This window comes from Apis dorsata, unplaced genomic scaffold (assembly GCF_000469605.1).
Source record: "Apis dorsata unplaced genomic scaffold, Apis dorsata 1.3 scaffold_906, whole genome shotgun sequence".
In the NCBI taxonomy this organism is placed as follows: domain Eukaryota; kingdom Metazoa; phylum Arthropoda; class Insecta; order Hymenoptera; family Apidae; genus Apis; species Apis dorsata.
Window position 1 is genome coordinate 8,612 of NW_006264020.1, and position 13,477 is coordinate 22,088.

Consider the following 13,477-nt stretch of genomic DNA (forward strand, 5'->3'; position numbering starts at 1 on the left):
TTAATTTTTTGATAACAAATGAAAAAAATTCATTATGTAATAAAATATTTTCAAATTTTAAAATAATAATATATTGATGTCAATAAAAGATATTAACAATCGAAAATTAGAATTAATAATATTATAAAGAAAAAAAATTCTTATATTTTTTTACACATTTCTTTTTGCCTAAAAATATTAATTATTAATATTTCTGTATACATGAGTTTATTAAATCCATATAAAATATATTATCTTATTATGTAACAGATTCAAAATTATAACATACAAATAGTTTTAATAGTTTCTCTAAAGAAAAAGAATCAAATAAAATTAAATATATACTAAAAGTTTTTTTTCAATGAAAATAGAAATTATAAAATAAATTATTGGAAATATATTAAAAAAAATCAATGATTATTAAATTATATACACTCATACCTGAGCAAAGGCCAGTGATAGATTCCCATTGGTATCCAGGAGGACAATCTTCATAAGGATCAATTTTGAGATTTTTTGATGTGCATATATAAGATCCTATAGTGTTCTCACAATAATCAGGACATATTCTTCTTTCTATACACTCGTTCACGTCTAAGCGGTAGAACACATGATGGCAACAAAAGTAATCATGTACATAAGCAAAAAATGCAATGCAAAATCACAGAAAAACATATTTGAAAATAAAGCTCATATCATTAAGCAAACATAAAATAAGCTTGAAAACGAAATTGAAATTTATGAAGGCAATGAAAATTTTACGATGATAAAATGTATTAAAAATGAACAAAACATTAAAATAAGCAATTCAAATAAGAATCATTCAAATTATTATTAATTCAATGAGTCAAAAATCGATTAATTCAAATTAATACCATGCCAAACAAAAAATCTCGATATTGACATTTGATCATTCTTAAGGAATTTCAAACAATCAATATATATATAATTTAATTTCTTATTTAATTTTCTTTTCTAAATTTGTATATTACAATCATATTCAATTATATACAATTTGAACAAATCATAAAAGAATACTAATTGATATCATGTAAAATATCATGATTTTTTTTTATCAAGTTTTCTATTATCTCTGAAAAAAATATAATCTTATTTACATTATCCAAAGTAAATTTGAACAATTTTTTGTTACATGATTGCAAATGTCAGAAAAATAATTTCGTTACAAGAAACAATTTATGTAGTCACAGTTTTATTAATTATTTAATTATTTAGAAAATGTTAATTCATTTATATTTTAATAATTATATAAAAATTATATATAGTATATATAATGTATATATAAAAATCTTAATATATATGATAGAATAATTTTGGACGATTGATTCTAAAGATTAAAATAAACTTAAAAATTATACAAAAATATCGGTTGAGACTTACTAAAATAAATTATAAATAATTAAAATTTGCATTAAATTGTTAACAAATTTTAAGTGTTTATAATTTAATAAATAGACTTAACATCTTTATATACAAACTTTTGTATTTATTTGGCCACAAAATTAATCTTCCAAAGATATTCCATTAATATATTAACATTCTATATACATATATATTTAAATTAATATATTCACAGACTATTCATCTTTTTCATGAATTTAATTGAAAAAAATATTATTTGTTCTAATATAATTATTATATGTAAAATATTTGGATATGTAAGATTGTTCAGAATTTTTCAATATCTATAATTTTTTCAATAAACAATATTTTAACAATTCTAAGCTTATTATTAACTAGAAAAGATCTTAAACAAAAAATTAAATAATTAATAAAATATAAAGAATTGTTGAAGAAAATGTTTCTTTATATATGTATAATATAATAGTGAAATGAATTATAGTATAATTAAAGATTTATATGATTATTTAAAAATTATTTATTTAAAATTTTTTTTATAATTTTCATATTGCAGACATATAAATTCTTAATAAACACAAATATATTCATTTTATATAACTCATTTTATATAATTTATTTTGTTTTATATTTAAAATATATTTTTAAGCTAATAATAAGCTAATAATTGCTAAAAAAAATTCATTGATCTATTAATAAACTGCAATAATTGATTATGAGATTTTTCAAAGTTTTATTATCAGGAAACAGCAGGATCTGTTATAAAAATTTATTAGACTGACTTTTACAAAAAAAAGTATAGTAGATCTTGCTAAAGATATATTTATATCAAAAATATTTTTTTTTATGTACACTAATTATAGATTGCAATCTGATAACAAAAATACATTTGCAGTATGTATAGTTTGTTGTTTGATTTGAACAACAAAACAAATAATAAAAAAGATAGATAAAATTCTAACACTAAACTATCCTCTCTGTTGCGAATCTACTACCAATCTAACTTCAATTTACTATCAATTTACTATTAAGGAAATTTCAAAAAATTATTTATTTTTATTTATTAAAAATTGTTTTATTTTATTTTCTTCTTTGAAAATATTAATTTTTTCGTTAATTTTTATTAGTATATTGATTAATTTTAAAAGTTATAAACTCTCTTTTTTATTATTCTTTTGTATATAAATTAATTCATAAAAATATTTTATTGGTAATACGTTTGACGAAATGAATTTTTATTGATAATTAAATTTGATATTTTTAATATTTTTTTCTTACTTACCATCGCAAACTTGATTAGTAGCATTGTAACGATAACCAGCTGGACAAAGAAGTGAAAAGTCGTTGTCCTCCAGAATAGTAGTAGTTTTAATTTCCGATGGTTTCAATAAACAAGAATGTTTATCATCCGCTAATATGTAACCAGGATTACAACTGCATGTAACTGCAACTCCATTATCCGTACAACGTTGTTCACATGGATTACTAGATTTACATCTGTATCAATTAAAATTATATAATATTTCTTTATTAAGATATAATGATAATATTTATGATAAAAAAATAGTCATCTCAAATTAATGTGATTTATTTTTCTATGAAGAGAAAATCAATAATGCAAAAATGAAGAAAAATTTAACTTTGCCTAAATAATATAATTTTAATGATTAATAGTGGAATTTGTTTTGAAACTTTTGTTTTGATAAAAATCAATTCATAAAATACTAAAAATATAATAAAAAAAAATATAATAAAAAAAAAATATAATAAAAAACTAATAAATTCTTATATTATAAATTTAATTAATAAATTTAATAAATTTAATACTATAAATTTATATTATTTATTAAATTAGAATATGTAACAATTTTAAAATATTTATAGAAAATAAGTTATTAAGTTTTAAAAAAATTAAAAAATATAATATGTAAATATAAAATGTAATCAAAAAATTCAAAAATTTTTGTTAAATAAATTATTTATTTTAAAACATAATAAAATTTACAATGAATCTCTTTCAAAATTCTAAAAATTCTTTCTATAAGTACACATTATTGAAAGAATTATTTTTTGTAAATACATTTAAATACATTTTTAAGCCGATTTCAGTTTAATTTATTTTATTTTTTTTATTCCAATTTGATGATTATTTAATTTTTTTATATCTTATTTATGTTTCTTTTAAAGAAATTTTTTAGATATGAGAAAAGAAAGAAATCAGTTATTAATTAATCTGACAAATACAAAATAGTTGCGATTTAAGAATAGAAAATAATTAACAACATTATCACTAACATTATCAAAATGCTATTTTAAGAAAAAGCTAAAATATTTAATATGCAAGTTGAAAACATTTCGATTTTTCATATTTGAAAAAGAATTTCTTTTGAAAAAGATTCATCATACATTTCGTTAAACCTTGAAATAAATAATTTAAAAAAATTTCTAAATTTTTTGAATATATTTTTTATTTTATAAAACTTCTATACCTATCAGTTGGTAGATCTTGTCTACAAGTCTTTCCATCTTCTAATAGAGTAAAACCTTCGCGACATTTACAATAATAAGATCCTGGTGTAGGAACACAAATGTCAGAACATAATAATCCCTTCATAAGTTGGCAGATGTCATCTAAGGCTATAAATTAATATTTTTAAATTATTTAAGTAGATATTAAGTAGATTAAGTTAATATGCCGATAATTAATAATTTTTAATTTTAACATTAATTATAATATTGAGGATAATTTATTTAAAATTTAAGAATTTCTAATTTAAGAAAAAAATATTTTTTTATTTGATTTAACTTGTATTATAGATATTTGTTTAAAACTGTTTAAATCAGCTTTATTTTAAATATATAACAATAATAATATATCATATAATAATTATATCATAGGAATCGAAAAATGAGATAATTTTTTAATAATTTTTACAAATTATAAATTACAAATAAACAATTATAAATAAATTACAATTTAAAATTAAATCATAATTGAAAATATTAAAATTTAATATTTTTAAAGTTAATTTTTTATTTTTCTAAATATTTAACAGTATTAATGTAATTTTTAAAATTTTATCTTAATAGAAATTTAATATTATTACTTACGAGGTGTAGGTATCGATGGAGAAAAAGATGTTGATGAGGCTAATGTAGTTTGAGTAGACAATGAAGAAGAAGAAGAATATGATGATATTGAAGTTGATTCACTATTAGTAATCTCGCTGGAAGATGTTGCATTTGTAAGATTTGTAGTAAAAATTGTTGTCGTACTTGGTGATGCTTCATAACAACATTCCAAAAATGCAGGATCCCATGGATTGCCAAAGGTAAATTTTTTAAAAGCACATCCTTGTCCCATAGATCCAGTTAAAATCCCTTTTTAATAAAATTTAAAAAGTTACTAAAATAATTAATTACGTAACAATATATCGCAGATTCACAAAAGAACAATTGCAAGTAAGTCTATTTTCAAAAGATGAAGAAAACTAATTTTATTTGATTAAATTTAATTAAATATATAATTAAATATAAACAAAGCAATTACTTATTAATTACTTTTAAATTACATTATTCAAAAATAGATATTACTTATTATTAATTTATTAATAACAATTACTTATTATTAATAATAGTATAATTAAAATGTTATTAACTTGCTTTAAAACAAATATAATATTAATACTACAATTATAATTAATAATTGTAAAAATTTTCAATTTTGTAGTTATATTATTATTTTTATAGTTATATTATTTTTCTAAATCAACACTGTGTTTTCTTATTATAAAAATAAATAATAATTAATAAGAATTAAATTATTAAAAAAAAGAATTATTTTGTTAAAAAAATAAAAAACTATTTAGACAAAAAAAAGGATAAAATATCAAAAAAGATATTGTCATTTTTATTTTCATTTATTAAAATATAAAAGAGTTTTTGAACTATTAAAATTAATTTGCAATTATATATATCTTTAACATATGAAAAAATAACTATTAATCTTAATACCAATAAAATTTATAGATTTAGGATATTTATGCGAAATATCAAAATTGAATATTCAAAAATCTATGAAATAAAAAAAACATAAAATATCCAAAGTATAATGCTTATTATTATATTTATGGAATAAAATAAATCTCTATTTAAGCACTATTTTTTTTATTCATATTCATAAAAATTTAATTTTGCATTAAAATCTGCCTAATAATCTGAATAGATAAATGATTAAAAAACTAAAAATTTTATAAACATTTATATAACATCAATTTTATAAACATTATAAACATCTCATTTTATATTTAAAAAACATTTTTATATTTAATATTTAATAACTATACATTTGACCAGATTTTTTTCTTCAATTTTATCTTTTTCTTATGTATGACTTGAACTGAATAAGGAAAAAAATACTATATAGAACTATATAGAAATGTATAAAAAGAAATAGAATGTTTAGAAAAATTATAGAAATACAAATTACCTAATTTACACGCTTCGCAACAGTCACGATGATAATCACCCGGTCCCAAACGTTTACTTTTACTGCCGGAAACACACGCTAAACCAACATGTGCGTCCAATTTCCCTTTCTTGCATTGTTGTTCGTGATACGCTCTCACGCAACAGATGTCCACAGCCTCTAAGCAAAGTCCTTGTTCGACTGTCGGCACTCCAGATACTGGACCTGTGAATTTTTCACACCTGAGCCCTTCCAAAGCCCATGAAGTACCAAGTCCACAGCATTTTTCAAATTGCTCTTCCATTCTGGCTTCACTGAACAAAATTCCTATTAAAATAGAAACTATAGAATGTTATTATTAGGACAAAAATGATCGTTATAAATAAATTCAATTTTTGCTATTTTATTTTATTATAATATTTATTATTTTATTATAATATCTAATTATCGCTGATAATTAGATGATAGTTAAATTGACTATAAAAGAAATTAAAGTTAATTTTTTTTCAATAAGAATTGAAAATCATAATACTTTATAGGAGAACTTTTATATTCATATATCTCTAATATTTATTTAACATTCGTTATTCTTTTTTAACAATAAAAATGCTTTAATGCTTATTCTTCCAAAAATCTAATATTTTAATATCAAACATTTACTCTGCATGATTCACTTTTTCATAATTTTTCAATAAAAATTAAATTTCTGTTTAAAATTTTATTTATTTGAGCCTCATTCGAATATTATTCTTTTACTTTTTGTTAATTTTTTTTGTTTTATTAATTTTTATTGAAAAAATTGATTCTAATTCGATATTTATTCATTCTTTAAGATTCTTTAAGGTGACGAATATATAAATGTTATATATATAGAAATCGTTAAATATATAGAAATTTCATTATATTTTTTAATAAATGAAATGAATATAGTTCATTCAGAAAAATTGATATCGATTAAAAAAATGGCATCAATGAATTTGTTATGAGTGATCAAAAAAAAAAAAAAATGATGAAAAGGAACGGTAAAAGTTATTAATTCTCTTAATCTGACTTAAATTATTTCTAATTCATAAAGAAAATTATCAAATTGATGAAATAATGTCAAATTGATCATTTTGATCATATCAAGAAGATTCATTAAATAACTTAATTTTTATCATTTTTTTATTATTTCTTCTTTTTACAATATTTTTTTAATTACTAATTTTATATATTTCTTAGAATATTAATTATTTCATCATTTCATATCTATATTTTCGATTATTATAAAATTGATGATTGATAATAATTTTATACGCCAGACAATAATTTCCAATTTCAAAAAAAGCCTTCATTTTCATCACTTTCATAAAATATCTCTATTTCACTCCAAAATTTATAATTATAATAAATAACTTTCTAAAATAATAAAATTCTAATTTTGTTAATTCAATTTTTTAAAATTCAATTTTTTTTTAAATTTCAATTTTATACATTTATCGTATAGAATAAAACTTGCATAAAATTTAAATTATTTTTCAGTTTTTTGTAAATTGTTTTTCTTTTATTTTTTTCAATTTATTAATTCAATTGATCACAAATAATTCTTAGAACTATAAAGTGAAATAGAAACAGAAAAAATAAAATAAAAATAGTTAAATTTGATAATAAATTTAAACATCATGGAGTTATCTCTTATTTGCATATCATTTTCACGAACTTTATATATACAATTTAAGTCTAATGTAAGATTTTACCTGTCGTTGCAATAAGTGCAGCGATAAGAAGAAAAATCATAGATAAATGTTTCTTAACAATCTTTATTATTTCGTTTTTGCTCAAAAATTTCATATAATAAATTATTTCATATAATAAATTTTCATCATATTCTATTTTTATGTCTTTTTTTATAATCTTTATTAAATTATTATCAAATTCTTTTATATAATATATTTATATTTTATTTAAAATTTTTCATTATCTAAAATTGATCATCTATATATTTCATTCATACAATAAATTTAATTTTGAATTAAATATTTTTAAAATTTTAAAAATAAGTTTTAAATAATTAAATAGAATAATAATAGATGTAAAATAAATATAACGTAAATAGATATGATACTTAAAAGTTCATAATATTTAACTTCGTTTTATTTTTAAGTGATATAAATCATGAATTAAATTTTTTCACTATAATAAAATAAATACGAATAATTATAATATATAAATTAAAATTATTTGTTATGCGTTTTCTTTTCGTTATACTTTCGTTGTTCTTATTATAATATAAGTAACTAATTATAATTTTTATGTTAGTTTAGGTATAGAAATATCAAAATAATTTTCATAATTTTTTATAAAATTTTAATTAATTTTTTTTAAAAAAATTTTTGAACATTTTGAGATAGTTTTAATTTATGTTCATCAATATATTGTAATCATCAAAATTTTTGAATATCACATTAATATTATTATAAGATAATTATTATATTATTTTGTTATATATTACATTTGTTTAATAATTAAAATATATTATGAGTATTAATATTTCTACTGTAAAATATAAATAAAACAATTTATATATTCATTTATTCCTTAATTTATCAACTTAATTAATAATATTCATATATTAATGTAAAGTTGAATTTCTTATCTTTTATAAGAAAGACTATATAATGTTTGCTTAAAATGAATAAAAATGTTTATATATTATGTACTCTATAGAAGATAATACTGTTATAGTATTCAATTAGAGATCTCCATAAATCAAAGATTACACATAGACCAATTGATAATTGTTTGATAAGAATGAAGTTATGTAGTTTGTACGTACATATATTTCATGGTTTCATTACAAAACTATCCTTTTTAATTAAATACATTTTAATCATATCAAATTAATTTAAATTTGATTTAAAAAAAGAATTTATTTTTCTTAAATCATTGTGGTTTTATCTAAAAACTTATCTTAAAACTAAAATTTTTTTAAAATTATTTATATAGGTAAAATCATTTACAATGAAAAATTCGCGAAATAATAATAAAAAGTTAGATACATATTGAATGAATACTATAAAATTATAAAATAATATAAAAATAAATAAAATTATTTTAATGCTTGTTATAAAAATAATGCATTAATTTAATTATTATAGATATAATTTATTTAATGTAAACAGATATAATTAATAATCAAATAAATAAAATGTATTTACTAGGAATTATTTTTCATTTATTATTTTTTTTCTTTATTTATTCCTTACTTTTATTAAACATAGAATATTTATAATTTTCTGATATATTATAAAATAATATAATTTATGTGTTATAATAAATTATAATTTATTATAATAAATAATATAATATAAAGAATATATATATATTACATATATATTGTATATATAAATATGATAATTTTTATAAAAATGATAAATTCAAATATATAATTACATTATTGTTAAAAGCATACTTCTTTTTTATTTGTCTAATAAATTAGAAATAGTACGGCAAATTAATTTTATTCATTCTCAAACTCGGAACTCCACATTTCTCCTATACTACTTAACTTCCATATCATTTTTCAAACATTAATTTACTAATTAATGCTATTTTGAATGATACTACATAAACAATATCTAAACGTCTTAAAATTCTACCGAACGTTATTTTACACATATTAACTTTAATTATCAATTCTAAGAAATTAAGTTCTCAATGCGTATTTACAATTTATATTCTTACAAGTGAGAAACAATTTAAGCAATAAAATTTACTTATTCATTTTTCATTAATTAGCAATAACTAAAAATATAAGAAATTCGATGGAATTTTTAATACAAATAATACCTTGTTTTCGAAGAAAGAATTTCTCCAATTGAATGATTAGAAGTAAGAAGAAAATCATACGTAGATCCGTAAATCGAGTCATCTTCTTTCTTGAATTTTTTGTGAAATTAGTCGTATCACAATCTTTTCTTTTGAAATTTTATCTTTTTATTGTTGCCAATTTGATTGATATAAAAACAAAAAATCGTTTCTCTTTTGTCGGATGCGTTCCGACCAAACGCTCAGCATGCATTAAAGCATTCAGTTTGCCGATACCACGGTTTTCTTCTCTGCACCTTTCTATGTGCATCTCATTTCTCGGATTGTCCTTCTCTATCCTGATGGCTTATTTCCCCCATATACCTCTCTCTTTGGTATGCGCGCGCATAGATACTAGAGCAATTTCATCATCAGTGATGGCACTGATCTTAAACTTGCTTGGAAGGTCATCTCAATGTCTGAATTTTTTCACACATTTCATCTATTTTTTCATCATTTTATTATCTAAGTTGTTTTATTCATAGCGAATAATTCAATATTACAATCAAAAAATATATGTTTAAAATTTATTATTTAAAAAAATTTGGATTATTTAAATTTTATGTATTAAAACACATAATATAATATGTATTAAAATATATAAAAAAACATTTAATGAATAAATATTAATGGAAAAGAAATGAATTCAAAAGCAATAAAAACAACCTCTACATAAGTTTTAATTCATGCATTTTAGATTAATTTTCTTTTGTTGATTATATAGATTGTTAGATTATATGCCTTTTATAAATTATCAACTTAACCCAAACACGATCAAATAGCAGAATTATAATACTATAATGATTATAATATATTTTTTCTTTCTTTATCGCTTATTAAATACATGATTTAATCATATAAAATATAAAATATTTTAATCAAGAATTTTGATCAAAAATAAATAATATAATTTATTTAAAATCATTAAATAACATACATATTATTACTTCTGATATTTAATTATGAATAATTAAAAACTTAAAAAATAATTGTACCTAAGAAACTAAAATTTATATTAAATTTGCAACATTTTATTAAAATTTATTAATTAAGAAATTCAATTTTAAATTTTTATTAAATACAATGTATATAAATATTATTTTAATCTCATCATTACTACATAATATGTCTTTTTTTTTTGAAAGAAAATCCCTCTCCTTGAATTTCGAGAGCCTGTTGATCATAGTACTCGTGACTTCTTCCGCGGCATGTGTTCTTGACTCGATGTCAGTATAAAAGATCCTTTTTTTGCCGGTATTCTGTGGACAGTAGACGCTTTGTTGATCTTGTGAATTTCCGTACTACCCTTATGCGGACAATCAGAATGTTTTCAAATATTTCATGTATTTATATCTTATATCAATTTCAAAATCAAAATCTAATAAACATTATTTTTAGAAAATTATATTATTTTTAATTAAAATTGAAATTATTTTTAAAATCTTTTAATAAATTTAATATTTATTAATAATATTTATTAATAAATATAAGATATTAGTAATTAAAAAAAAACATTATTGGATTACACATAAGAATTATTTCTTCTTAATTTTATCATTTTAAAGTTTAATAATATATTTTAATTTTTATATTTTAAAGTCATATAAATAATATAATATAATATAATAATATGTATATAACATATTAATATAATTTTTAAAATATCTCAAAAATATTAATAAATTTAAATTAAAACATTAAATTAAAACACAAAAGTCAATAGATATTAAATTTTCCTAAATAATAAATTTTTATTAACATATTGTAGAATAAATTAATAGTGATAATTTAAAAAAAATAATTATACAAGCATTTTGTACAAAAAAAATATTAAAAAACATTTAAAATAATTTTTTTATGTAAACAATAATAAATACAATAATAATTAATAATAATATATTACTATATGTATAAGAAAATAAAAAATATCGAAACAAAAGAAATTAGCATAATTTTTTCTCGATAAATATCAGTTGATCTCGGTAGCAGAGGAAAAAAAAAAATGCAGCAGGAGTAATAGTCAGTAGGCCGGGAACAGTCACCGAGTTAGTGAGGTTGCGATGACCGTGACACGTGCAACTCCATGGCGATCATGTAATACCAGGTCACAATATCTTGTGTTGTGAAAAAATCGAATATTTCACCATCCACGTCGGCCGTCTGCATGCTTACGCATCGTCGTCGAACCTGAAGTGCTTCTTTTGCGTCCTTCTTGATAGCAACATGTGATGATCTACTTATATATATATATGTACAAGTATAAAAGAGACCAAGAAGTTGAAATAAACAACACGATGATATAATATGAGAAAGGTAAAGAATTTCTTTGAATTATTCGTAACCTTTATGTTTCTCAAAAATATTATTTTGCTCATTTGAAAAATTCTTTTTTCTATCTTTTAATTTAATTTTTTTATTTCATATTTCTTTTTAAAATGATATTTTCATCGAAAAATAAATTATAACAAATATAAAAATTTAAATTTAAAAATAATTTATTGTTAATTGTATTTTATCAAAATTATATATATATATATATATATTATAATATAATTATGTATAAATATAAATTATTTTAATTAAATTAACTTTTTTTAATATATCGAATATATTAAATTGTACAGATTAAATATTATAGCATTTATATGAAAAATTATGTTATTTTTTATTATCCTTTATAAAATTAAAATTTTGATTTTAATTTAAAATTTCGATACAATCTCTTGAAGAAAATAATGTAATATCATTATTAATTAAATTAAAAATTATAATAAATCCAATTATCATTATTATTTTATTATTTTGAATTAATAATTTTGTGTATTTAGAATTAGTAGTACAAGAAGAGTGATTTTATATTCAAAATATCATTATCAAAAATTTTTTCTTCCCTGAAGCATCGTTTTCAAGAATGCAAAAATAAATATGTAATAATAATATTTCTTTCATTTGAAAATTTAAAAAAAAATTTTAAAAATGCATTAAATATATCAATTTGATATTCATTAAGTAATTAAATAAATCAATTTGATAATTTATTTTTTGATTGCTTAATTTTGATTTCATAAAAATGAAAAATTAGATAAAATAAAAATAAGAAATAAAATAATAAAGTAATAAAAATTGTATTCATTTATATTTATATATTTATTTTTCATTTATTTCGCACGTATACATCATGTAAAATAATCTGTTAATAATCTATTCTATTTAGTATTATCAAAATTCATTCATTTTATATTTGAAATGTTTTTAATTTGCTCGAAAACGAAGCTTCAAACAGAAAAAAACATTATATATTTTTTCCAATCTATTTTTGCATCTATATCTTTCTCTGTTTCTTGCTATAATCTGCCTGGTATATCTATATAGATAAATTGAATGTTATCTAAAAAAAATATGACAAAAAATTATAACAAACTTTAATATTTTAATAAATTATGACTTATTTGCAAAATTATTTAAATTAGTTTCTACACATAATATTTTTTATATTATAATATATAAGAAAAATAAAATAAAATTTACTAGCTTTGTAGAAAAATTATTTAAACTAATTTATTTAAATAAATGTAATTGAAAATTAAAGTATCTTAGAGCAGTAAAAAACGTCGATTATCCAAATAATAAAATCAATTATTAAATTATTAAAAATAACTCTATAATGATTATATATAATATTTAAACATTATTTGAATTATGTAAAGAATATTTTTTCTATTTAATAGAAAAAAAGAATGTTTTTTCTAAATAATATTTTTTATAAATAATATAAAACTAATGTTTTCAGAAAAAAAAAAATAA

The 13,477-nt window shown here is 18.6% G+C and overlaps 1 protein-coding gene across 1 annotated transcript in view; it reads right to left on the bottom strand.

Annotated features, from left to right (window-relative positions):
• LOC102678317 (fibrillin-1-like) overlaps window positions 1–9,937 on the bottom strand; it is a 17,772-nt gene extending 7,835 nt beyond the window's left edge. The window contains exons 1-6 of the mRNA XM_006623558.2: window positions 9,656–9,937; window positions 5,849–6,154; window positions 4,471–4,740; window positions 3,849–3,996; window positions 2,642–2,856; window positions 421–573 (exon numbers count right to left, since the gene is read on the bottom strand). Coding sequence (XP_006623621.1) covers window positions 421–573; window positions 2,642–2,856; window positions 3,849–3,996; window positions 4,471–4,740; window positions 5,849–6,154; window positions 9,656–9,737 — 1,174 coding nt within the window. The 5' untranslated portion in view covers window positions 9,738–9,937. The remainder of the gene's footprint in view (window positions 1–420; window positions 574–2,641; window positions 2,857–3,848; window positions 3,997–4,470; window positions 4,741–5,848; window positions 6,155–9,655) is intronic.
• Window positions 9,938–13,477: the final 3,540 nt, after the last annotated feature.